At 38.0% G+C, this 27449-nt stretch overlaps 1 protein-coding gene across 1 annotated transcript in view; it reads right to left on the bottom strand.

Annotated features, from left to right (window-relative positions):
- Positions 1-27449, bottom strand: part of SGIP1 (SH3GL interacting endocytic adaptor 1) — a 212021-nt gene that overhangs the window by 7749 nt on the left and 176823 nt on the right. Inside the window, exons 17-18 of the mRNA XM_057717165.1 lie at positions 12848-12959; positions 4309-4464 (exon numbers count right to left, since the gene is read on the bottom strand). Of these exons, the coding sequence (XP_057573148.1) occupies positions 4309-4464; positions 12848-12959 (268 nt within the window). The remainder of the gene's footprint in view (positions 1-4308; positions 4465-12847; positions 12960-27449) is intronic.

Genomic DNA, 27449 nt, shown 5'->3' on the forward strand with positions numbered 1-27449 from the left:
TTTCTATCTCCATCTTTGACAATTTGTAGAGGTTATATTATCAACAATACTCTAGTTTTGGTACAATTGCAGTCCTGAATGGTATTATGTTGATAGATTAATACCCATACGGAGGCATTACTGTATTACTATAAATTTCAGTGAGTGCCAGTCATATTAGCCAATCATGATGATAACTGATTGCTTTACACAGTGAATTATTTTTTAACCCATATTTAGAAGCTCTTTCTACATCACCACCATTTCCTCTCAGTCAGTGAATGCAATCAAGGAGCCAAGTACATTGATCTTCTTTTGAATTTACGTGAACAGTAGGTTCTCAGAAATGACTGATTTAAATATTTGGCCACATGTAAACAGTCTTTATCTCCAACTGAGGAGAAAAGGGTAGTACTAAAATTATCACGTTCTGTTTTTAGGATTCACAATAGTTCATCTAAGAGCATCTAAACCACAAAAAGTCACCCCACTTACAAGGTGATCCTGGAATTTAAAAGACAGTGACAAATGAAGGGGTTCTGTATCCCTGTGAGAGCCGTCAGTGTTACTCTGAGGCCTGTCCACAGGCCACTCCCCTGATGTCTCTTGGAAATGTTTGTCTCAATGGGAAAAAGAATGAGGCAAGAGTGTGGAAAGCATGTGCTCCCTTCCCACATAATGAGGAAATTCAAGGCCCAATTGGCTCATAACTTACTGACACTTCACTTTCAGAATACCCTATAAAATGCAGTAATAGTAGCCAGAATTTTTTGAGCATCTATTATGTGCTGAGCACTCTGTTAGATACATTTTAAACCATTTCATTAAAATCTACTCTGCAAAGGAAGAATGATTTCCTTTTTAAAGAGCAGTGAATGTTACAAAAAGAGAAAATTAGGTGTTAAGAAGACAGAGGGGTGTGATAAAATGAGAAAGGCAGGTCGAAAGTAAGTGTCTATGATTCAGCCTCCAGAAGTCAAACATATCAAGAGGTAAGTCAAAAAAACATCAAGGCCTTAAAACTGCTCGTGGTCTGTTAGGAGGGTGTGGTTGTGGGTACCAAGTCTCAGCAAGACCCATATGGTTCTGTTGTGCCTGGTATAGGCTGTTGAGGACAAAGCAAAGCCTTATGATTCTGTGCAGGTAAGAAGTGGATGGAAAGGACTCCTGGCCCCTCGTCTTTGCCCCTGGCCAAGCTAAGCTAAGGATGCTGATAAGTGCTGTCTAAATTGTTATTACCTAAAACATCCAAGTTACTGAGAGCTTTCAGAGTGGTAGCTACACAAGGACGCAGGAGATAAGAATAACAGAGGTTCAGCAAAATTAAATAATTTACTTAAGTTTGAACGGCTAACAAGTAAGAGTCAGGATTCCAGCCCAGGGCCGTCACACTGCAGGTCATACTCTCCCACTATACCAAAACAGGTGTGGAATTAATATTCAGCCACATGTTATTAAATTGTGGCCCGGTGGTCCATCACTAGACTCCTCGCTCTTAGTGCAGGGGGTACTGGTTTCCATCCCCAGTCGGGGAACTAGATCCCGCATGCCGCAACTAAAATATCCTGCACATGGCAACGAAGATCCCGCATGCCACAACTAAGACCTAGCGCAGCCAAATAAATAAATAAAATATTAAAAAAGAATCTGTGCTAAGTAAATGTGAATAACTGAGAAAATCTCAATTAGATGTTTAACAACAAAATAAGCTAAGTCATAAGTCTACAGTAATTCCTCAGAGAACTTGCTTTAATAAATAGTCAAGAAAGCTTTGCCAATCAAAAGCTTACACAGAGATACAATTCTTGAATGCTCAAGAAGTCTTGAGAATTATTTAGATTCAATTGGCTTAACAATTCTTCCTGAATATCCTTTGTAAGCCAACCCCTGTCATAAAAGTAGAAGTCAATTTCAATTTGCTCCCTGTCACAGGGATTGAAAATCCAAAAGTCTCCAGGGGCCAAGCTGCTCACCTAAATGTCTTTCAGTAAAGAGGGGCTGAGATGGCACACGAGAAAAGGCTTGAGCTGTATTTGAGAATAGTGCTTGGTTCCATTGCCTTTTAAAAACTAGGTGTGGTAGTAGTGGCGGTGGCGCAGTACCAAAACCAAACTGACTCTAGGACTAATGGGTCACCAGTCACAGCCCTGACACAGTCATCAAATACTTAGAGTTAATAAAGTCCAAATTAATGGCGATTTTGTTTTTGTTTCATTTAAAAAACAATTTAAGGGTCTATATAATGTTTTGTCAAACAAAAACATTCTCAGATTGATATTTAATTCCATTCATAAGACTGATGTATTAATGTAAGTATAAAACTCTTACACATACGCCTAAGCACTTGGCAAAATAACTGCCTAAAAATGCAACAAAAACTATAACTATCACACCAGTGATATTTACAAACAAACAGCTGGAATCATGGCACATAAGTCCTAATTTCAGATGGAGAAACCTAGAAAAACAAAATTAACTGGCTCACTGTGCACATCAGAAACATGGAGGGAAACTGAAATAAGAAGTTGCCAATTTCCAATCTTGATCATTTCACATTTATTTTTCATTTAAAAGGTGAGCATTTCTTTTGTATTTTTAAGCCTGGAATCGAGATTGCCAATGAAACCATCGCAAGGACCAAAGAGAAGGTGGTGATGTTGGTCATCACCTGAAAAACCTCTGCTTTTTCATCACTGGAGTGAAAACGTCTCATTCAGTCGAGAGAAAGAAAGTGACTATATTGGTCCTCAGATTCCAAATAACCTTTAGTTACTTCTACATAAATATCCAGCTTGACAAAATTCTCTAAATTATAGTTGAATTGTTCATTCATTCAACAAATACTGCTCAAGTCCTTATTAGGCATAGTGGAAGGTACTGAGGATATGGTGGTGAACAATTAGATGTGTTCTATTCCTTCATGGATTTTACAGCCTAGTGGGGGAGATGGATGAATGAAAAAAACAAACACATATGTAATTATTAGTTTCAGTAAGTGTGACAAAGGGAAGAATAGGGAAGCTTGAGAGAGAATAACAAGGTGATATGATTTAGTTCGGGAGTGGGTGGGAGAGTGGGATGGTCGGGAAAGCTGAGTGGAGCTGAGATCTGAAGGATGAGTAGGAGTCTGGTGAAAAAGGATGGAAAGCCTACTGGGGGCAGAGGAAACAAGCACCCAAAGCCTTGATATGGGAAAGGACTCAGCCGTTCCCAAGAGTGGCAGGTCTGGCTGAAGCTACAAGGATTCTGAGGAGGAGGCAGGAGATAAGGACAGACAGACAGGCAAGAGTGACTGTAGGCAATGGTGACAAGTTTGGATTCTAGTACAGATGCAATGTGAAGCCACCGGAGGACTATGAGCAAGGACAACTTGATTTACCTCAAAAAAAGTCATCTGGCTATTGTGTGTAGGAGTGGGGCAAGACTAGATGCAGGGAGGGAAGGAGGAAAGCAGTTGCTGTGGTCCAGGGAAATGACCGTCATCATTTGAAGAGGAGAAGTCATGATAAAGGGGAAAAGTGGCCATTTTAGAGAAAGAATTTTAGATGGAATATCAGGACTTGATGTTTTGAAAAAGCTACCAATAATGACTCTTTTTGTTTCACCAATTGCCAATAATTAACTTATATAGTGGCTCATTTTTAATAGCATGTATGCATGTGTGTTGTGTGAACGTGCATGTATTCAATAAAGACATCACATTCAGATTTAATAGGAAATGTGAAGAAGTGTGTTTATATAAACAAATTCATATAAACTTCTTAGAGGCTATGCATGTAAAGTTCCATCAAAACAATTACCATTACAGTACAATGAAGTTATATGTTTCACAAAGAGAGTTTCAAGCTTATATGAAGAGCAGCTCACAGTTCAGATATCACTTGATTTTAAAAGATGCTAATACAACAAATGGACTTTATTTCTTTTATTGGGCTCATTCCCACCATCCTCATCTATTGTTTACCAATGATAAGTGAAACAGAACAATAAATTGTTACTAATGCAGATTTTATTACTCTAAATGTCTCTTTAGCCACCTGAGATAGTTGGCCATTAAAATACAGATATGTATTTTATATATGTATTTATATATGTGTTATATATGTATGTTACACATAAAATATATATGTGTATTTTAAACGCACACACACACAATCACCCACCAGAAACTTTGACAGCTGGTAAAAGTTCTGGGATTGAATCTATAAACATATCTGAGTAGTGGTAATTTCTCTACAGGGCTTCTCTCTTGCTAAGGTATATCCCTCCTCTAAGCATAAAGTGCTAAGACACACACATCTCTAAAAAATTTGTGCAAAACATATTTACCAGCAGAGAAGTTGGGGATTTGGCAGGACGTGTTCTAACCTGCTGAAATTTATCACCCGAAAAGTCAGAGCAGCTGGCGACGGGTTGTTGGCAAAGTGTCTGGTGATGCCGGCAGGAAAGGACAACACCATTTCTCCAGTAATCTTCACGATACATCTGGCATATCACAACACGTGAGAGGAAAGAGAGGAAACCCAGGTCAACATGTTGTGAATCAAAGCAGTTGTGAAAAGCAAAGATTTCTGTAACAATATGATGAAGAGAGAAGAGAGAAAAGTAAGCTCTTACAATTCACTCTCAACTATTGACTCATTTCTAAAGACCTGAGGACTCAAAGGTGTATTTTAACACTTCTCCAAAAAAGATGGCTATTTTGTCGAAGATGTTTTTGCACTGTTAGAAGAAAAGTGCAGCTTTTCTCTATCGGCAGAAAGGTCTGTATGTTTACTTCACAAAATAAAATCATTTATTCTGGTGGTTCTCTCTTTCTTTGATTGCTGAATTGATGGCAGCATACTTGACGATATTAAATTGCACAATGTTATCACACTATTCACTGGGACTTATTTTAGTTTTCTGAGTAACGTGATTGATGCCTCAAGTATGTTCTTTTATGGATGTACAGGGGTAAACGTCTTGCTTCACACTTAATTAGATCTTCATTCCATTAACTTATCTATTTGGTTGAAATTATAAAATCGGTCATATACGTAAGTTAACACAGCTGGATGATAATTTGGAAGAAGAATAATCCTTTTCTAAAAAAGGGCTTTATTGAAGTATAGTCATAATAACTGGCACTTATTTATGGTATAAATTTCCATAATTTTTGACATAATGTACACCTGCAAAATCATCACACAATCAAGATAATCAAGATATTCAAAGTCCCTAAAAGTTTCCTTCTGTGTTTTTGTTTCCCTCTCTCCTGCCCTTCTCCATTCTTTCCCTCTCTGTCCCTCGGTAATTACTAATGTATTTTCTGACATTACAGATTAGTTTGGACTTTCCAAAATTTTATATAAACAGCTTTGTAAGGTGTGTGACTTTTTTTTGGTCTGATTTTTTCCACTCAGCGTAATTATTCTGAGATTCATGCATGTAGTGTGTGAATCGGTAGTTCATGTCTTTTTATTGATGGGTGGAACATGGATATACCACATGTTCGTTTTTAAAATTCATTCACTTGTTGAAAAACATTTGGATTCTTCCCATTTTTTGCCTGTTACAAATAAAGCAGTGATGAATATGCGTGTACAAGTCTGCGTATGGGCACGTGCCTTATTTCTTTTGGATGAATATGTAAATATATGACTGAATCACATGCTAGGTGTAAATTTAGCTTTTTAACAAACTGCCAAACTACCTTCTGAAGTGGAAAATACAGCTGAGTATGAGAGTTTTGGTTCCTCCACATCCTCACCAGCACTTGGTAGGATCTGACTTTTTAGTTTGTCATTCTAATAGGTGAGTAATGGTATCTCGTTGTTTTAATCTACATTTTCCTAATGGCTAAGGATCTTAGCACCTTTTCACGTGCTTATTTGTCTTCAGTTATCCATTCAGGTGAAGTGTCTGCTCAGATCTTCTGCCAGGTTTTTAAATTGAGTTTTCTGTTCTCTTATTAATTTTGAGGGTTTTTTGGGTACATTCTGGATACAAGTAATTTATGAAATACATGCTTTGCAAAGATTTTTTTCCCCAATCTGTGGCTTGTTGTTTTCATTCTCTTAAGAGTAATTTGAAGAGCAGAAATTTTAAATTTATTGTTTTATTCTTCTATGGGTTGTAGCTAATAAACGCTTTATTCTTTTGGAGTCTTGTCTGAGAAATCTTTGCTAAATCCAAGGTCACAAACATTTCACCTATATTTTATTCTAGACATTTTTAATTTTTAGTTTTACATTTAGCTTTATGATCTATTTTTAGTTAATTTCTGTATATTTTCTGTGAAGTATGGATCCAAGTTCATTTCTTAGTGTGTGGATAATTGTTCTATCTGCTTGGCAATTTTGTTGGAATTCAGTTGTCCATATATGTGTGGGTCTATTTCTAAATTCTCTATTCTGTTCCATTGCTCTATTTTGTCCATCTTTACACCAATCTCATACTGTCTGGATTGCTGTAGCTTTAAAATCATTCTGAAATCAGGTATTATTAGTCTACCAACTTAGTTCTCTTTCAAAATTGTCTTGGCTATTTTAAGTCCTTTGTATTTCCACATGAAATTTAGGATCACTGTGTCAATTTCTACATAAAACCAATGGAGTTCCAATTCACCCTTTATCGCCTGCTCTGAGAGAATTAGTATTGGGCCCTCAATACATTTTTTCTTTGCCAGTGTAACAGGCACTATCTTACGTCTTGTCAGTAGAGGGCACTAGAAACACATTGCAGGAAGAAACGTTTTTTTCCCTTGGTTCCAATGTGCTTGCTAGGCAGGCCTCTGCAGTACTCAAGGCTTATCTAGAGCTAGGCTCCTGCAGTGTAGGAGGCATGCGGCACCCCAGAGTGTGGGTACTGCAACCTATGTGGCTTTGCTAGTGTCATGACACTGCCAGCTTCCATCGCCTCTGGATCCTGAGGTACGTGGGCCTGGGCTGCACCAGTGCCCAGCTCCTTTAATGTGGGGCCCCGGGCTCCAGGCGCCTGTGGGTATGCACACCTTCTCCAGTGCATGGTGGACTGTGATAGCCACAGGCCATTAGCTTCCTGGGGCACCGCCTCAGCCAGTTTTGCCGTGGAGTGTGCGTCAGTGAGACACCCCCCACCAACAGCAGCGAGCCTGCTGGGCTCTCCCGATGCCATGGCCTGGAAACGCTCTAGGAAGTCAGTTGGGGCAATCATATGGCATACCTCCCCTCTCAGGGGTCACTGTCCTTCATCTGAGGTCCTGCGTTTCACAAATCATTGTTTCATGTGTTTTGTCCGTTTTTGCAGTGTTTTCAGGTAGAAAGGTCCATTGGTCCCTGTTACTCCACCTTGACCAGAAGCAGAAATCTCAAAAAAGATTATTCTTCTTTGGGAAATGGTAAATATTTAAAAGGAGTGAACTTCTTTATGACTTTCCTATACACCTGGATAATTGACCCTTGTACCAGTTATGCAACTTTAAGTTCAGGAGTGTACTTTCTAGGGAAGCTGAGGTTAATAAATGAAAACTCACACATGAGTATAGGAAACTCTAGTTGCCCCACAGTCACCTCGTATACTGTGTAACTGTGATTGATGAGGCACAAGTGGCTCAGATGAGATGGTCCTTGGCACACATTCAAAATAGCTTACGTGAAGAACTGCCATAGCCTTGTATGAATAAGGCCGGGTTTGGGGTAGAGGTGGAGAGCAGGCGAGCTTCCTAAAGTTGCCCCCTCCTCCCACTTAGGTATTATCATCCTCATTTCTGAACTGCTCTGAATGAGAACTTGGTTTCTGGAGGTCTGCCCCTCCATCTCTCCTGGAGAATATTGCTCATCTCCCAGTTTGGTGCCAGCTCTGCTGTCTTCCTTCTCTATCTTTTAGATGCATAAGCCTTGCTTGATTTACTGGTGATGAATTGGTGCTAAGCCTGGACTTCCCCTTAAGCAGAATCTACTCCTAATGCTTTTCAATATGCGGACATGAAAAACTGTATTTGACAACTCTATAAGAAAACAATAACTAGTCAGAGCACTTGTTAAATTAGACCTCAGCATCTACCATCCCTCAGTACACTGTTAACAGTGGTTGCTCAAATGATTTTTAATTGGTAAGGGATCTGCTCAGTTTCTTTTCCAGGTTGCTCAAAATGAGCTCTCAGGGGTGTCTTGGTGGAGGATAAAGTTTCTTTTGAAAGCAAGTCAGCAAGGGAAGGAGGTGGTATTTATTAAGTCAATAAACATTTAACTCCTGGCTATGTAAGTTGGGTTTTTTTGTTTTTGTTTTTGATTGAGGAGGCAATTAAAAAATGAGCGAAACAGCACCTGCCTTTCAAAGGGCTTACAGTGTTGCATGGACAATGAGCAAAGTAGTCAGTATAAGCCAATACAAGAAGAATCCAGGCTCCTCAGTTACATTATATTTCTGTACTGCATCTCAATTGTCAGAGTCAGACCTTCGATGATTTATTAATCCATCCAGGGTCTAAGTCAATCTGAAATTTTCTATATAGAAATTAATATTTTCAACCTATACTCACTAACTATAAAGTCTTTATTCAACTGTAATGATTGTTCCTATCAGTGTGTGATATGGCTACATTTCATGTGAGTTTAAATTATGGAAATCTAAAATACTGCAATATGGAAATATTGACACACATACTTTATGAAGTAAATCTCCTTTTCATATTTCAAGACTCAGTTCAAAGGCAGGCCTTTCCAAGGCCTTCCTTAATATCATCTCCATTCAGCCCTCTTTAGTTTTTCCTTTCTTTAGGTTCCTTGGACAAATGGGTAGATTTTCTTAAAAGCTGTTTTGTAGTTTCTTGCACATATCTGCTACTGTGAAGGTAAGTACTGTCTTAGGTTCTGGGAAGGCAAAGGTGCAAAACACAGAATCCAGTGCAGAGTAGGAACTCAATAGAATATTTTAAAAATAACTTCGTAGTTTAACAATTATATACAGGCTGCCTAATCAATGTACCAGGCATTGTGTAATGCACTAGAATGGGTGGTGAGAAACAGGACAAATGTGGTCTTGAGCAAACTTCTAGTTTAAGCAGGGAGACAGACGCTTGAATAACTAATTGAAATATGGTGATAAGGGAAGAAGAGAATATAACTGAGAAGTCCAAGGTTTTCTTAGGAATTAGTTGCTAGCACCAGGGCTGCTCAAATAGGAGCTAATAATGGGAAATGTGTTTCCCCCAGGCGGCAGCAAAGTCAAGGAGTTCTCTGCCTATGAGCTACTGAGAAAGACTCAGATGTCAAAATACCTGTTACAGGTGCTCTGAGTACTCAGGGAAAGAGTGTAACTATATTTGAATGGATTATACGTCATAAGGTATAATAAAATAGTAGATTTCTGTTTCCAATGTATGGTCTGAAAACAAATGGGGAAGCCTTTGATATGGGATGAGAGAGAACCACAGGCAAAGCAAACCCACATGCCTTTTCTGCATCATTTCTCTATGTGGCACTGTGTTTGGCTTTATCCTCCTTCCCACCTCGCCCCATGATTGAACTTTTGAACTTGAGTTGTTTCCTTGAAAGTGAATAACAAAGGAACAGCAATTAAAATGATTCATTGCTTGGAGATGAAGTTAAATTTAGAAGAATGTCACTTCTTGATCTGTTCATAAATTTCAGATCTCATAATTTCAGTGAAACATACTAAATCTCCCATCTACCAATATACAGTATATACTACAACTACTTATGGAAATATAATTGAAAAAAGACTCAATGTGTGCAGTCATCCACAAATCAAAAGCACAGTTAATTTAGAAGGGCATAGAAAAAGCACTAATATTAATTTGGCTCAAGTGCCACATCTCTGGAATGCCAAAGTCGTGGATACCAGGCTCACTGGTACAGACCTCCACAGACACGTGTCATCGTGTGCTGGGAAAACTGAAATAAGATGAAGAACCCAGCTCGTACAGGGACAGGCCACAAGTGACTGGTAGGCTGCTACACCACTTCTTGGGATTTAGAAAAGATTATTATTAAGGACTTAACTCCCATTGCCCCATATCTACACCTCTCCTATAGTGGGCTTTGCATTATATCTATGCACAAGTCTTATTTTCCGTACCAACTGTCTTCACCACCAATATATCCCTGTCTAGCACAATGGCGGCCACATAGGAAACATTCTGTAAATGTTAAGTGAGTAATTCACTCAACTTGTTCAGCAAATGTGTACTGGGTACTCTGTGCCGGGTCCTGCTTTAGGTACTGAGGATATAACAATGAACAAAATACTTAAAGTCCCAGTTCTCAGGAAGCTTACACTCTAGTGGGGGAAGGGACAGGCAGTGGACACTGGAAACATGGAACATGTTAATTAACATGTTCATTAATTACAAAACACGAAATATGTTAGCTATGGAGAAAGAGAAAGTGAGGTTGGGAGAAAGGAAGTGTTGACAGCAGAGGTGGCAAGAGAGTTGCTGTCTTACATAGATGGACAAGGAAGGTCTCTGATAAATCTGCTGAAGAATCATGGAGGAAGTGAGTGGGCAAGTCACTCAGACAACTGGGAGATGTCACCAAGGCAGAAGGCGCAACAAATGCAAAGGCCCTGAGGTGCAGATGGGGTTGGGCTGATGAAAGAGAAACAGTCATGAAGCCAGTGTGGCTAGAGGGGAATGAGTAAGGATGAGAGTGACAGAGACAAGATCAGAAAGGTGGCAACTGGAATGGCTCATGAAGGACAAATCTTAGAGACCATTATGAAATATTTGGTTTTGACTTAGAACATGTTAGTAAGATTTGGAACCTAGGAGTGACATGATACATTGAAAATAGGTTTTAGGGGGGACTAAGAGTGGAAATACCCTTACTACCAATTAGATCTCTTCGAATAAATGAATGAATAAATGAACGAATGAAAGCCAATTAATAAGTGGACAAAAAAAGAATTCATTCTTGGGTGATTTCCAGTGTTTTTCACTTCACTATAGACATCTCTCTACACGTTTGACTACTCATTTTTTTAGGGTAGGTTTCTACCTGCAATTCAGGGTAGCCTGACTTTTCTGAGGTATAGGTCAGTCAGGAATAAGCAGTCCTTAGAATCGGTGTGACAAAAAGTCATGCAAATTCTTTACTCGAAGAAGAATCTACAGAACAAACATGTCTGTATGTATATAAAGTATATAAATATAACCCAAGCTCATGATTCTTACTTGCCCTAACAGTTTAAATACATGCTCTGTATTAGGAGCTTTTAATTTCTATTGATGTGTGGTTGTGGCAAATGACCTTCCTGCTTTGAAGATGAAAAAGAAAAAGGAGAAAACATAGACTATAGACTGAATGTTTGTGTTCTCCCAAAATTTATACATTTAAACCTAATCCCTGATGTGACAGTATTTGGGTGGGGTCCTCATGAATGAGATTTGTGCCTTTCTAAAAAAGACCCAGAAAGCTCCCTGTCCTTTTCCACCATGTAAGGTATCTATGAACCAGGAAACTGGCTCTCATCAGATACCAAATCCACCCTGGTTTTGGACTTTACAGCCTCCAGAACTTTGAGAAATAAATTTCTGATATTTATAAGCTACCCAGTCTGTTAGAGCAGACCAAATGAATCAAGACACCAGAATTCACAGTGTTTCTCTACAAAACTCTGGGCCCAGAATAAAACTGGTAAATGCTGTTTAAAAGGGTATTTACAGAGGTTGATAGATCCCAACGGCTAGGAAGGAGTAGAGTAACTAATTATATTTGGCTTTCCAGCATAATATTGTTAGATTTAGACTTAAAAAAAGTGTTTCTGAAGTATAAAGAGGATTCACAATTAGTCATATAGATTCTTACTTAAAATATATATAGAGATACAAGTTCTAATTATGTTTAATTATCACCATTTTAAAATTTTTTATAAAATAGTCTAGTGTTCTATATGCACATTTAATTTTTTCTCTCATCTTTATTTCCATGGATACTAAGGTTTTCTAAGCCCTAGTCCTTGCAAGTAAAAAGTAAAGAGCAATTTTTTCCTCACCTAAGTTTGTCCTTTGTTTATCCATCAAATTCAGACTTGGAATTTGAAAATCAGCTTGACTTAGGTGTTTAGTTTTCAGTGTAGACCAATAATTACCCTCAACATTTTTTTTTGATCTGAACCCCTTGGTGAAATTAATTAATGTTACAGACCCTCTATGGACAAATATACATGTGCACACACATATTAGATATGAAATATAATTTCAGGGGATCCATAGACTTCCTGAACTGCATCCATGGGACTCCCTATAGAGAGGCAAAGTATTTAATTACATCACATGTGCATTCAGGTGCAGTCCACTGTGAAGATGTACTGATATAAGTGAAATCAGGCTAATGTAAATAGACAGTGGTACATTTTTGTCTAAAATTTTTACTTTGCTGTGATTATAATTTTTTTGGCTAGTTTTTCCTTACTTAACAAGAGTAACATATAATTTGTCCTCTTACTAATATGTGTGTTATGGAAAGATGGTTTTATTCTAGGTTCTCATTCCAATGCACCATTGTTTCAATGTATATGTGGGTGACTCCCACCCAGGACAATCTAAGATGACAAAGACATAATCTAGACATTTTCTTTTGTGTAATAATACATTTTCTCATTGTTGACAGAGTTGGGTTAGGGTCTGTAACTTGCAACCAAAACTGAATCAAAGATTTCTGGACAGTAAGATGTTAGATTATTGGGCCTTTTGGCATATTTTTAAAAAAGCAGTGAATTAATACTCCTAATCAAATTAATTCTATATATGCCACCTGTTATTGTTAATCAGATTTTTTTTTCTTTTGGTTTTATGATGTGGAATGAAATAACTATGTGTAGGTTGCCCCCCACTGAATCAGATAGAGTTTGGAAAATACAGTGGACCAAGCTCCAGGCTTACTTGCTTGGATCTGCTCCTTTGAAGTAGGCATTGACCGTTTCTGTAAATGCTGCTGCAACAGGGAGGGTGTCCTGGGCTCCCATGGTTAGGGGGCTGGGTCCCCTGGAAGAACCTGCATGAAATGAAAAATCGTCATTTAATATTGCAGACATCTTAGTATATATGGAACTAAAAGCCCATTAAAGGATTATAGGATAAAATCTAATTACTGAAAAAAAAAGTAATGTGCCAAGAACCATACATGTATATTCAACATAGAGCTCAAGTATTTAAAAGGAAATATTTGGCTGGTTTACAGACAAACACACTTGAAATTAATTCAATTATGTATTTTACTACAGAAAAAATCCAAGCAGAAGAATAAATTCATATGGGGTTTCAATGTTTTACATAAAGCATAAAGCAGTATTTGCATGACAGTTTGTACAGCAGGTAGTTAGTAAAGAAAATTATTGGCTTCCTGTTTGAGCATTCACCTTACACAATTGTCCATACACTCAAAACTGTTTGCATTTCTTCATTTGAAAGAGACAAACCGCCATGGGGCACTATGTTACACATTGTCTTTTTCTGGGTTGTTTCCATTTCAAAAAGTCCAATTATCCCCAGATCAAGTAGGCTCAAGTATACACGTCCCCAAGCATACACAACCCAAACATACACCTTGACTTAGCACAAACACATCAGTGCATCAATTCACATTATTAAAAATGACAGTAGAGAGAATTAAAGATGGCGGCGAAGTAGAGAGACGTGGAGTGCATCCCTCCCCACAGATGCATTGGGAATGCACGGAAGGACGCAGCAATTCTCACAGAGAAACAGCTGAACACCAGCAGACGGCCTTGGACACCGGATGGGACTGCGGGGAGCCCGACATAGCCGGTAGGGAGGCATCTACGAGGGCTCAAAGAGGGTGAAGCGGCGGAGCTGTGGCAGACGGGAGGGAGTGAGAAACATTCGGAGGGTCTGCAGCGCAGCTCAGCGTTCCCGGACCAAGACATCGATCCGCGGCTGAACGGAGGGTCCAGGAGCGGGAGTGTGGAAGCAGGAGAGCTGGTTCAGTGTGGGAAACATTGTTGCCGGTAGGGTGACGGACCGAGAGGACAGGAGGGAGGAGGCCCGCGGAGAGGAGTGCCCGTTCCTGAGAGCTGCCCGGCCATGATGGCGGCTGGAGGCTACAGGCTCACTGGCGGCTGGGAGGAGCCACGTGCATAGCCTTTCTCTCTCTTTCCGTGCCTCTGCAACAGGCAGTGGAGAGACGCCCTGCGGGCCACCTAAGGCGCTCAGGGATAACAAGTACCCTCAGGCACTCGGGTGGGGCTAGATTAAAACCCCTTGCAAGGCCAGCAGCAGGGACGCTGCCGAGAGAGAGAAAAAAAAAAAAAAAAAAAGAAAAGAAAAAAAACCCCCGAGAGAGGCCCAACTCTAAGACTTTCTGTTTACGCCTGAGCCACCGGCGCCCTCTGCAACAGGCACCTCCAAGCCTGACTGAGACATCAGTGCGCCACTGCTTACTGCCTCCCAGGAGAAGGAGCCACTGTTGTACCCTCTCCCTCCCCACACACCAAGGCTTACAGACAAACAATAAAGGAACCTCTGCTGGTCACAGAATAACGCAAAAAAACCCAAGGACAAGCAACCCCAAAAGTTTGGACAACCATGAGGAAACAAAGAAACACCATGCAGGCAAAGGAGCAAGAAAAAAACCCACAAGACCAAATAAATGAGGAGGAAATAGGAAAAATGCCTGAAAAGGAATTTAGAGTAATGATAGTAAAAATGATACAAAATCTCGATAACAAAATAGAGAAAGTACAAGAAACAGTTCATAAGAACTCAGAAAAACAAACAGCAATGGATAACAAAATAACTGAAATTAAAAATACTCTAGATGCTATAACCAGCAGAATGACTGAGGCAGAAGAACGAATAAGTGAATTGGAAGATAAAATGGGGGAAATAACTGCCACAGAGCAGGAAAAAGAAAAAATAATAAAAAGATTAAAAGACAGTCTCAGAGACGTCACTGATAACATTAAGCGTACCAACATTCGAATTATAGGCATCCCAGAAGAAGAAGAAAACAAGAAAGGGTCTGAGAAAATATTTGAAGAGGTTATAGTGGAAAACTTCCCCAACATGGGAAAGGAAATAATTCACCAAGTCCAAGAAGCACAGAGAGTCCCATACAGAATAAACCCAAGGAGAAATACACCGAGACACATATTAATCAAACTAACGACAATTAAACACAAAGAAAAAATATTAAAAGCAGCAAGAGAAAAGCAACAAACAACATATAAGGGAAAACCCATCAGGATAACAGCTGACCTTTCCACAGAAACTCTGCAGGCCAGAAGGGAATGGCAGGATATCCTGAAAGTCCTGAAAGAGAGAAACCTACAGCCAAGAATACTCTACCCAGCAAGAATCTCATTCAGATTTGAGGGAGAAATCAAAAGCTTTCCAGACAAGCAAAAGTTAAGAGAATTCAGCACCACCAAACCAGCCTTACAACAAGTGCTAAAGGAACTTCTCTAAGTAGGAAACACAAGAAAAGGAAAACACCTACAAATACAAACCCAAAACAATTCAGAAAATGGTAATTGGAACACACATGTCAATAATCACTTTAAATGTAAATGGACTAAATGCTCCAACCAAAAGACACAGACTGGCTGAATGGATACAAAAACAAGACCCTTCTATATGCTGCCTACAAGAAACCCACTTCAGACCAAGGGATACATATAGACTGAAAGTGAAGGGATGGAAAAAGATATTCCATGCAAATGGAAGTCAAAAGAAAGCTGGAGTAGCAATACTCATATCAGACAAATTAGACTTGAAAGTAAAGACTATTAAAAGAGACAAGGAAGGACACTACATAATGATCAAGGGATCCATCCAAGAAGAACATATCACAATGGTAAATATCTATGCCCCCAATATAGGAGCACCTCAATACATAAGGCAAATGCTAACAGCTATAAAAGGGGACATCGACAGGAACACAATAATAGTGGGAGACTTGAACACCCCACTTACATCAATGGACAGATCATCCAAACAGAATATAAATAAAGACACACAAGCTTTAAATGACACATTAGACCATCTTGACTTAATTGATATTTATAGGACATTCCATCCAAAAACGACAGACTACACGTTCTTCTCAAGTGCACACGGAACATTTTCCAGGATAGATCACATCTTGGGTCACAAATCAAACCTCAGCAAATTCAAGAAAATTGAAATCATATCAAGCATCTTCTCAGACCACAATGCCATGAGACTAGATATCAACTACAGGAAAAAAACTGCAAAAAATACAAACACATGGAGGCTAAACAATTCACTCTTAAACAACCAAGGAATCACTAAAGAAATCAAAGAGGAAATCAAAAAATATCTAGAAACAAATGACAATGAAAACACAACAACCCAAAACCTATGGGATGCAGCAAAAGCAGTTCTAAGGGGGAAGTTTATAGCAATACAGTCCTACCTTAAGAAACAAGAAAATGATCGAATAAACAACCTAACCTTACACCTAAAACAACTAGAGAAAGAAGAACAAAGAAACCCTAAAGTGAGCAGAAGAAAAGAAATCATAAAGATCAGAGCAGAAATAAATGAAAAAGAAAGGAAAGAAACCATAAGAAAAATAAATAAAACTAAAAGCTGGTTCTTTGAGAAGATCAACAAAATTGATAAACCATTAGCCAGACTCATCAAGAAAAAAAGGGAGAAGATGCAAATCAACAGAATTAGAAATGAAAAAGGAGAAGTAACAACGGACACCTCAGAAATACAAAAGATCATGAGAGACTACTACAAGGAACTATATGCCAATCAATTGGATAACCTGGAAGAAATGGATACATTCTTAGAAAAATACAATCTTCCAAGACTGAACCAGGAAGAAATAGAAACCATGAACAGACCAATCACAAGTACGGAAATTGAGGCAGTGATTAAAAATCTCCCAACACACAAAAGCCCAGGACCAGATGGGTTCACAGGCGAATTCTATCAAACATTTCGAGAAGAATTAACACCTATCCTTCTCAAACTCTTCCAAAATATTGCAGAAGGCGGAGCACTCCCAAACTCATTCTACGAGGCTACCATCACCCTGATACCAAAACCAGGCAAAGATGTCACAAAAAAAGAAAACTATAGACCAATATCACTGATGAATATAGATGCAAAAATCCTCAACAAAATACTAGCTAACAGACTGCAACAGCGCATTAAAAAAATCATACACCATGATCAAGTGGGGTTTATCCCTGGGATGCAAGGATTCTTCAATATACGCAAATCAATCAACGTGATACATCATATCAACAAATTGAAGGATAAAAACCATATGATCATTTCAATAGATGCAGAAAAAGCTTTTGACAAAGTTCAACATCCATTTATGATAAAAGCTCTCCAGAAAATGGGCATAGAAGGAAATTACCTCAACATAATAAAAGCCATATATGCAAAACCAAAAGCCAACATTGTTCTCAATGGAGAAAAACTGGAAGAATTCCCCCTAAAAACAGGAACAAGACAAGGGTGTCCACTCTCACCACTGTTATTCAACATAGTTTTGGAAGTCTTAGCCACAGCAATCAGAGAAGAAAAAGAAATCAAAGGAATCCAAATTGGAAAAGAAGAAGTAAAATTGTCACTCTTTGCAGATGACATGATATTATATATAGAAAACCCTAAAGACTCTACCAGAAAACTGCTAGCACTAATTGATGAGTTTAGTAAAGTAGCAGGATACAAAATTAATGCACAGAAATCTCTTGCATTCCTATACACTAACAACGGAAGAGCAGAAAGAGAAATTAAGGAAACTCTCCCATTCACCATTGCAACCAAAAGAATAAAATACCTAGGAATAAACCTGCCTAAGGAGGCAAAAGATCTGTATGCAGAAAACTTTAAGACATTGATGAAAGAAATCAAAGACGACACAAACAGATGGAGGGACATACCATGTTCCTGGATTGGAAGAATCAACATCGTGAAAATGTCTGTACTACCCAAAGCAATTTACAGATTCAATGCAATCCCGATCAAATTACCAATGGCATTTTTCACAGAACTAGAGCAAGAAATCTTACGATTTGTATGGAAACGCAAAAGACCCCGAATAGCCAAAGCAATCTTGAGAAGGAAAAATGGAGTTGGTGGAATCAGGCTTCCTGACTTCAAACTATACTACAAGGCCATAGTGATCAAGACAGTATGGTACTGGCACAAAAATAGAAAGGAAGATCAATGGAATAGAATAGAGAACTCAGAAGTAAGCCCAAACACATATGGGCACCTTATCTTTGACAAAGGAGGCAAGAATATACAATGGAAAAAAGACAGCCTCTTCCATAAGTGGTGCTGGGAGAACTGGGCAGCAACATGCAAAAGAATGAAATTAGAACACTTCCTAACACCATACACAAAAGTAAACTCCAAATGGATTCAAGACCTACATGTAAGGCCAGACACTATCAAACTCCTAGAGGAAAACATAGGCAGAACACTATATGACATCCATCAAAGCGCCATCCTTTTTGACCCACCTCCTAGAATCATGGAAATAAAATCAAGAATAAATGAATGGGACCTCATGAAACTTAAAAGCTTTTGCACAGCAAAAGAAACCATAAACAAGACTAAAAGGCAACCCTCAGAGTGGGAAAAAATAATTGCCTATGAAACAACGGACAAAGGATTAACCTCCAAAATATACAAGCAGCTCATGCAGCTTAATACCAAAAAAGCAAATAACCCAATCCACAAATGGGCAGAAGACCTAAATAGACATTTCTCCAAAGAAGACATACAGATGGCCAACAAACACATGAAAAGATGCTCCACATCACTAATCATCAGAGAAATGCAAGTCAAAGCCACAATGAGGTATCACCTCACACCAGTCAGAATGGCCATCATCACAAAGTCTGGAAACAACAAATGTTGGAGAGGGTGTGGAGAAAAAGGAACTCTCCTGCACTGTTGGTGGAACTGTAAATTGGTACAGCCACTATGGAAAACAATTTGGAGGTTCCTTAAAAAACTACAAATAGAACTACCATATGATCCAGTAATCCCACTGCTGGGCATATACCCAAAGAAAACCATAATCCCAAAAGAAACTTGTACCATAATGTTTATTGCAGCACTATTTACAATAGCCAGAACATGGAAGCAACCTAAATGCCCATCAACAAATGAATGGATACAGAAGATGTGGCATATATATACAATGGAATATTACTCAGCTATAAAAAGGGATGAGATGGAGCTATATGTAATGAGGTGGATAGAACTACAATCTGTCATACATAGTGAAGTAAGTCAGAAAGAGAAGGACAAATATTGTATGCTAACTCACATATACGGAATCTAAAAATGGTACTGTTGGACTCAGTGACCAGAACAAGGATGCAGATACAGAGAATGGACTGGAGAACTCGAGGTATGGGAGGGGGTCGGGGGTGAAGGGGAAACTGAGACGAAGCGAGAGAGTAACACAGACATATATAAACTACCAACTGTAAAATAGTCAGTGGGAAGTTGTTGTATAACAAAGGGAGTCCAACTCGAGGATGGAAGATGCTTTGAGGACTGGGGCGGGGAGGGTGGGGGGGGCTTGGGGGAGGGCGTCAAGGAAGGGAGGGAAGATGGGGATATGTGTATAAAAACGGATGATTGAACCTGGTGTACCCCCCAAAAAAATAAATAAATAAATTAAAAAAAAAAAAAAAAAATGACAGTAGCACTTATAGTTTACTGGACATCTACTACATACCAGGCCCTGCACTGGATACCTTACAAGTATTATCACATTCAAGCCCCACATCAGCCCTGTGCAATAGGCATTATTATCCCCATTTCACAAAGAGAAAAGTGAAGCTCAAAGAACCAAGTGACTTGCCCAAGATAACATAGTTAAGTGGCAAAACTCAAATTCAAGCCTAGGTTTGCCATCCTATAAAGCTCATGTTTTCTCCACACTGTTTATACCACATAATTTGTCTAAAATGAAACATTTTCTTGTATGGTTTTGATACAGCTTGAGGTTTCCCAAAGGAGAAAAGTGTAGGGTTGATGTCTTCGTATTAATCTCTGGACAAGGTAATAAAGAGTAAAGTTTTAGTAAGGGCAGAGTATTTAATTATGTCGCACATACACTGCTTCTCCTTCTTATCAAACAAGACACATTTACTCTCCCCCACCTCATCACAGACTACTTGTTATGCTTTTTATCTTTTACCTTCAGTGACTTTCGTCCTCTCCTCTGAGATGAAAAGATCTACCCCTCATATATTTCCTTCATGCTGGTGTCTGCATTTTCTACCCTCCCTTGACTTTCAATATCTTGGATGTGGTAACTGATCATCCACAAACATTTGCTTATTATCCACCATGTATCAGATATTACGGTAGGTGCTGGGGATTCAGAGATAATTAAACATAATCCTTACCCTCAAGGAATAAATTTTTGTTGTTTATGAGCCACACGACCTGTGGTATTTTGTTACAGCAGTCAGAGTGGCCTGAGACATGCAGTCTGGCCCAGATCTATCCTTCCTGACTCACCTCCTCCCTCTCCCTCCAACAACCCTGTACTCTAGCTGTATTCATCTTTGGGCACTATAGTCCTTACTGTGGATTTAATCAATAATGCCAGAGCAGGAGAAAGCATCAAGATTTTACAAAGAACTCTTTGACCTTAAAGGATCCTCAGTTTACAGTTCTAATTTCTTCACATCCCTATATATCACAAGTAATATGCCATTTTCTATTTTACTTTTTTCATTTATTACATATTTTTTCTTATTGCTATCTGGTCTACATGTAATTTCAAAAAGTATATATATTTTACAAATATTCTCCAATGTTGGGCCATTTCTAAGTAGCAATTATTCTAAATCCATCTTTGCATAAATTGGTCTTCTTTTCTTTTAATTATTTTCTTAAGATACCGTTTTATTACTACAAAGTGGGATGACCAAACCAAAAGGCAGGTAAATTTGTGATTACTTGCCAGATTATTTTACATGAAGATTATACTCAGTGAAAATGCTATTAGTAATAAACGAATGCGTCTGTTCCCCTGAAGTCCCTTACAGAGTCTTTGTTAATAGGATTATTGGAAAACTGGGCTAAAATCAGGAGAGTGTCTAAGATGCTGAGAAATTCAAACCTCATGGCCTAAGATGACTAAGAGGGGTCTCAAAACTATTTTCAAATATCTGAAATAATATTACCAGACAGTGACTCCAGGGACCAGAGTTCATGGCCATGGATCTGCAAGTTAATAACTTTGTGACCTCACACAAGTCAATTATCTTTAGGTTTTCTCAACCATAAAATGAAGGCAATAGATCACATCATCTCTGTGTGCTAGGATTCTACAATTTTAAGTTGTTTATAGGAATTTAAGGATTTTTAAACAGTAGCAACAATTTTCTCACACAGAAATAAACTGATTTGATGCCCATGTCCAAAAATCAAAGAAAAGTTGTGGAAGTGTTTCAGATTAAAAGAGGCCAAAGAGACATGCCAACTGAATACAATACACCACCCTAGACTTGCTGTCCCAGAGGGGGGATAGTGCTATAAAGGACATTACAGAGTCAATTCACAAAAATGGAATACAAATACATGGTAAATTATGGAAAAGTATTACATCAACATTAACAGCCATACTGTGGTTGTGCAAGAGAATATACCTGTTCTTAGGAAACAAATGCAGCATTTAGGGGTAAAGGATCATGGTGTGTGTAACTTACCATCAAGTGGTTCAGATAAAATAACACGTGTTACACACACACACACACACACAAGCCTGCATAAAGCAAATGGTGTAAAATACTAACAATAAGTGAATCTGAGTAAAGGATATACAGGTGTTCTTTGAGCCATTTTCATTTATGAAATATTTCTGTAGCTCTGAAATTCTGTCCAATTAAAAAGTTAAATCAGAAAAACAAAAGGAAGAAAGAAACTGCTTTGAAAACAGTATCCCTTCACTGGTGGTTTGAGTGAATCTGCCAAATACTGAGCCTCTACTATGTGTAAGATAGTGATGGGGACACAAATATGTACACTTTCAGGAAATAAGATATAAGCATATAGAAAACCTAGTAACAATAACTTATGCAAACAAGAGCTTAAGACAATAGTTCAAACGACAGCACTATGAGGTTTTTTTTTTTTTTTTTACTCAAGATTAATTGCCCAATGAACAGAACAGGAAATGCTGCTCCTTGATTTAACAAAAAGAAGCTTGGGTTCTGGAGTCACATAGACTTGGGTGTGAATTCCAGCTCTTCCACTTACAATCTGTATGATCAGGAATAAGCTATTTAATCTGTGACTCAGTTTCCTCATCTTTAAAATAAAATAGACAATAATATCTATGTTAGGGAAGCTGGGATGAAGTGAGAGGGTAGCGTTGACATATATATATACTACCCAAAGTAAAATAAATAGCTACGGGGAAGCTGCTGCATAACAAAGGGAGATCAGCTCGATGATGCGTGATGACTTAGAGGCGTGGAATAGTGAGGGTGGGAAGGAGTCGCGGGAGGGAGGGGATATGGGGATATATGTATAAATACAGCTGACTCACTTTGTTGTACAGTGGAAACTGACCTAACAGTGTAAAGCAATTATATTCCAATAAAGAGATTAAAAAAATAAAGACTACCTCATCCATGTTTAACCCATTACGACCAACATGTGTGTAACACGTGTTTTTCTCCTATTAAATTGTCCTCTGGATGTCAAAAAAAAAAAAAGTGGTGGACATCAAATGGGATAATGTTTGTGAAATCCTTAGCATGGTATGTACTCAGAAAGCATTTCTTCTTCTTGTTTTTGTTGCTGTTATTTTTTTTGTTGTTGCAGGGTGAGCTTTACTAAGGTTGTTGAATTAGAGTTGGTCCTTTGAATTTGAGTAGTTATTGAGGTAGAGAATGAAGGGAGATGACACTAAAAATGGTACTCTTAACTGAGCAAGGAGATAGACCAACATTTTCAGGTTCCTTCCAGCCCTAAATTTCTATTATCATAAGAACAATGAATTCTGTCATGCATGTTTAATGTTTTATGTATTACGTGGATGGCTATCATACATATTCAAATTGCTGATATAATGTTTGGACTAACAGGAGATGAAAATTGGTTGAATGTGTATCTGTTTTTTTGATTCATTCGAATGTGAGTGCCTGCAATAACTAGGCATTTTGCTATAAGCTGAGGGATTGATTCATAGAAATGCATGCCATGTGCCCCTCCCTTCATAGAGCTTACAGTATGGAAGAGGACTATAATATCAGATACAAATGAACGATAAAGCACTACCTGAAGTTAGATAATAGTTCAGTATTATAATTATTATATTACTATTAATGATTATTTTTAAAGAATTCAAGGTAGAAATAGTAATTATTAGGTCTTTCCTACAATAAAATAAAATATCAAACACTAATATGGCTTTTCGTTCTTTATATACTGAGGGGATAAACAGATTCAGTATAATTATCTCTATTTCACTAGCCCAAGTTCACTCTGCTAGTAAGTGGTAAAGCTGAAATTCAATGCTAGGTCTTCTGACTGTAACAAAAACAGCAGTAGCAACAATGAAAGCTTTGTACCTCTTACTGCATACTAAGAGCCTAATTGTTATTAACTCTTAATCCTGATGATACCCCTTTTAGGGAACTATCATTATTATCCCTGTTTTCCAGATGAGAAAACTGAGGTTTCAAGTCATTCAGTAGCCTTGCCCACAGTTACCTGGTTAGTAAGCAGTAAGAACAGAACTGGGATGCAAACCTAGTACTTCCTGACTCCGTATCCCGCACTCTTGCCTACTCTGCTCTTAGAGCATGGAAGTCAGAATAAAATTACGCTACGAATCTGAGGGCGCATATGTGATCCCCCCAGAAGGACGAGTTGCTGCCATTAGCTTGTCGAGTTCTGACAAAATAACAATTTTAGGATCCTGGAAAGAAATTGCCATGCACACTCAGGGAGTTCTGAGAAATGGAAAAGGCACACAGAGTCACCATAGTGTGATGAAATTTTCTGAAAGGCAGTTCTCTTGACTCTCATTACCAAGCAAGGTTACACACACACACACACACACACACACATACACACACACAAAACCTCAGACTAAAAAAAATTTGTATGACACCTTTAAAAGAAGAGGTCATTCTACTGTATAGTACAGGGAACTATACTCAATATTTTGTAATAACCTAAAGGGAAAAGAATCTGAAAAAGAATTTGTGTGTGTGTGTGTATCTGAGTCACTGTGCTGCATACCTGAAACTAACACAGTATTGTAAGTCCACTATATGTCAATAAAAAAGAAAAAGATAAGGTTGTTAATTTGTGAAATCATTTCCGGAGTAGTCAGTTGAAATATGAATGTGAGTATGGAGTGGGGGTTGTATACGTAAAATATTAAAGGAGAAAGGGAAAGGGAGAGAGATTTTTAGAAGGGGAAGTGAAAGACACAATAAAAGGAGGGAGCAAAGGAAGCAAAATACCCAGGTACAGAAATTGGGTAAGAGTACAAGGCTCACTTGACAAATAAATGACTATACGAGTCCTAACTTCCACAGAGATACCAGGTGCCACACCACGGCTGGTCTTCTGTGTGGGGGGAAGCGTGTCCTCAGTGTGTGCCCAGAGCAAGCCTGTCCAGTCCCCAATGCCGCCCTGTTCTGTACATGTTTCTCCATTTTCTGTATAATATTTTCTACTTTGCAAAGTTGAAATTGAGAACTTTTTTCACATTAAAGCCAGCTCATGGAGAAGAAGACTTATTTTCAGTTGTTTTAAATGTAACATGAATTTATGTCAGAGCAGTGCTCCCTCAGGGGTGTTTTTAGCATTTGTCACTATAGGTTCAATAAATTTTGAATCTAACAGCTGTTATTTACTGGGTCCTAACTCTGTGGGATGCTTCATATGTATTATCTCCTTTAATTCATACAACTGCCTCAGCAAATAGGTGCTATTTTTAATAACCTTTTCTTACAGATGAGGAAATTGTGGAAGCTTATGTAACTTGCTCAAATTCAGAGAGCAAATGATCTACACTTCTAGTTATTATGCTTTGCTCTTACGGTAAAGAATCCAGAACTTCGTCAGAGGCTGTGGGCTTCAGTTGTGACTGTGCTTCTTAGTACATCTGCCCTTGGGCTGGTCAGTTATTCTACCTGCATCCTTATTAAATTGGGACATTAATGTCAGTGCCACCAACCTTATCTGACTGTATAGAGGATTTGCACTTACAAATACCAAGTGTCAAAAGAGCTGCAAATTTTACTCTCTGTTCATCTGGGGTTGGAAACAGTCACTGTTTCAAAGCACACCATGAAACATGGACAGCAGGAGAGGGCAGTCTTGTCTGTTTAGAATACCATTCCCATCCTCGCAGTCTACCAACCAGAAGAATTGCTGCTCCACCAGGCCCACTGTACATGAGAGTCAAATGACCCTTATGTCCAGGAGTGAAAATGCAGGAGACAGAACCAACAGATAGAAGCAATAGAGACTGTCAGAATGCATGAAAGAGGAGAGAAGAAATTCCAGGAGTTGAAGCAGCAGAAGGTGGGAACTGGATTAGCTTTTTCTAAAAAAAAATAGTAGATCATATTAGTAGAATTAGTAAAAAAAAATCATCTATAATTTATAGAGTATATTCTGTATAATATGATAAAGACAAATAATGTTGGAACAGACTGAATTAAATTTGAATCCTGACTTCTTACTTACTGTGTGACCTTGGGAAAATTACTTAACCTCTCTGATGTTCACCTTCAGCATTTTGTAAAATGGAGATAGTACCTTCTACAGGTACTGTGAAGATTACATATGATGATATAGAATGTCTTTGTTATCTGAGGATAGTCAGTATCAGAAAAAAAGTCACTTAGAAATACGCATTTAAATGGTTCCTAAAATTTCATAGGATATAGTGAAAAAAGGCTTGATTTGCACTCTAAATTGTTATAAACTAAATTCGTGAAAAAATCTTTTATTAGCACACTGCAGTCAAATAATCAATGAGTTCTTAGAATGAACAAAAATGATTTATGTTGATATTATGAGGAAAGACATAATTTTCTGATAAAACTGTATTGTAGCTTTATATACCAATCTAGTTTCAGGTTTGGTTTTCAATCATGAGTCTAAAGTGAACCTATATTGCAGGGTTAATTGAGAGTTTTATAAATTTTCCTAAGATCCTCTCAATTTCTTGATTTTCTTTTGAAGTGGTTATGACATAGGCTTCCTTTATTTCTTCTTTTTCAATTATTAGTAGTTTTATTTCTGCTAAACCCTCAGTTGATAATGGCTTTGAATATGACCTAGAGAGCTTTACACCATCACTTTCCTTGACTTCATGGAATCCCATACCCTTTCTAATACTGGCAATTTCACGTTGCAATAAATGTGCACTGTGTCTGCATTGTATGTCTATCATTTGTTTCAGACATTTATGGAGAAATTGACTAAATCTGCATATTATGTAATGAATGAGGATAGATGCTAGTGTTAATTTGGTAAACTAATATTAGAATGGAGACTAATGTTATAGGTTAATACTTCCATGTCGTGTTGGTCTTTACTTTCCTACCAAATCCAATAACTGCAAAGACACTGACAGGGACACTACAGTGAGGAGTTTCGCCAGTATATGAAAATCCAAGTGCCTGCATATAGTAAATACTCAATAAGTGACAGCCATTATCATTAACAGAGAAGGAGAATTTGCTGGGCAGGCATAATATATAATATATTGTTTCAGGCTCCCCTTAGCAGCATATGCATTTAGCATATGAGGGAAGATAAAGAGAAGACTAGAAGTTTTTCTTAGGTCAGTAAAAATTTTACCATGAGAGCTTAATTTGAGAAGATGGGTTGTACTTTTTTGACCTTGTGAATCTTAGCTGAAGTGATAGTTAATAAAGTATTATTTACTTTTTTAAAAAAATCACAGAAAATTTGTTTAAAAAGGAGTCAAAGGAAAGTTATTACATATAAAATTTTCTTTTTTTTTCTTTTTCTCTACATCTTTGAATGTTACAATTTTACATTAACTAGTTGACTTAAATTATCTGAAATTTATCTTATATATGTGTATGTCATATATGTGTGTATATGCTACATATAAAAATATATACATAAAATATTTTGTATATTTTGGTATATTTGTATATTTTTGTCTATTTTAGAACTCTAGGTCTAAAAATTCTATAGCTAATGAATGCTGTAGGCTAATACAATAAATAATAATGCTGTGATGAGAGTCAAACTGTACATATACTTTTATATCCCAGGCCTATGCTAAAAGTTTCACATTCATTACCTTATTGAATCTTCACACTTGAAAATATATTACTATCACTATTTTGCAGATGATAAAACTGAGGCTTAAGAAAGTGAAAAAGATTCCCTAAGTGTTAGTTTGGGTCCTCACATCTGAGATAAACAGCATCAACTGACTTGCTAAGTGCAAGTACAGAGGAAAAAGGGCAAACCTCAAATGAGGAGGCAC

Source organism: Hippopotamus amphibius, chromosome 1 (genome assembly GCF_030028045.1).
Source record: "Hippopotamus amphibius kiboko isolate mHipAmp2 chromosome 1, mHipAmp2.hap2, whole genome shotgun sequence".
NCBI classification, from domain to species: Eukaryota; Metazoa; Chordata; class Mammalia; order Artiodactyla; family Hippopotamidae; genus Hippopotamus; species Hippopotamus amphibius.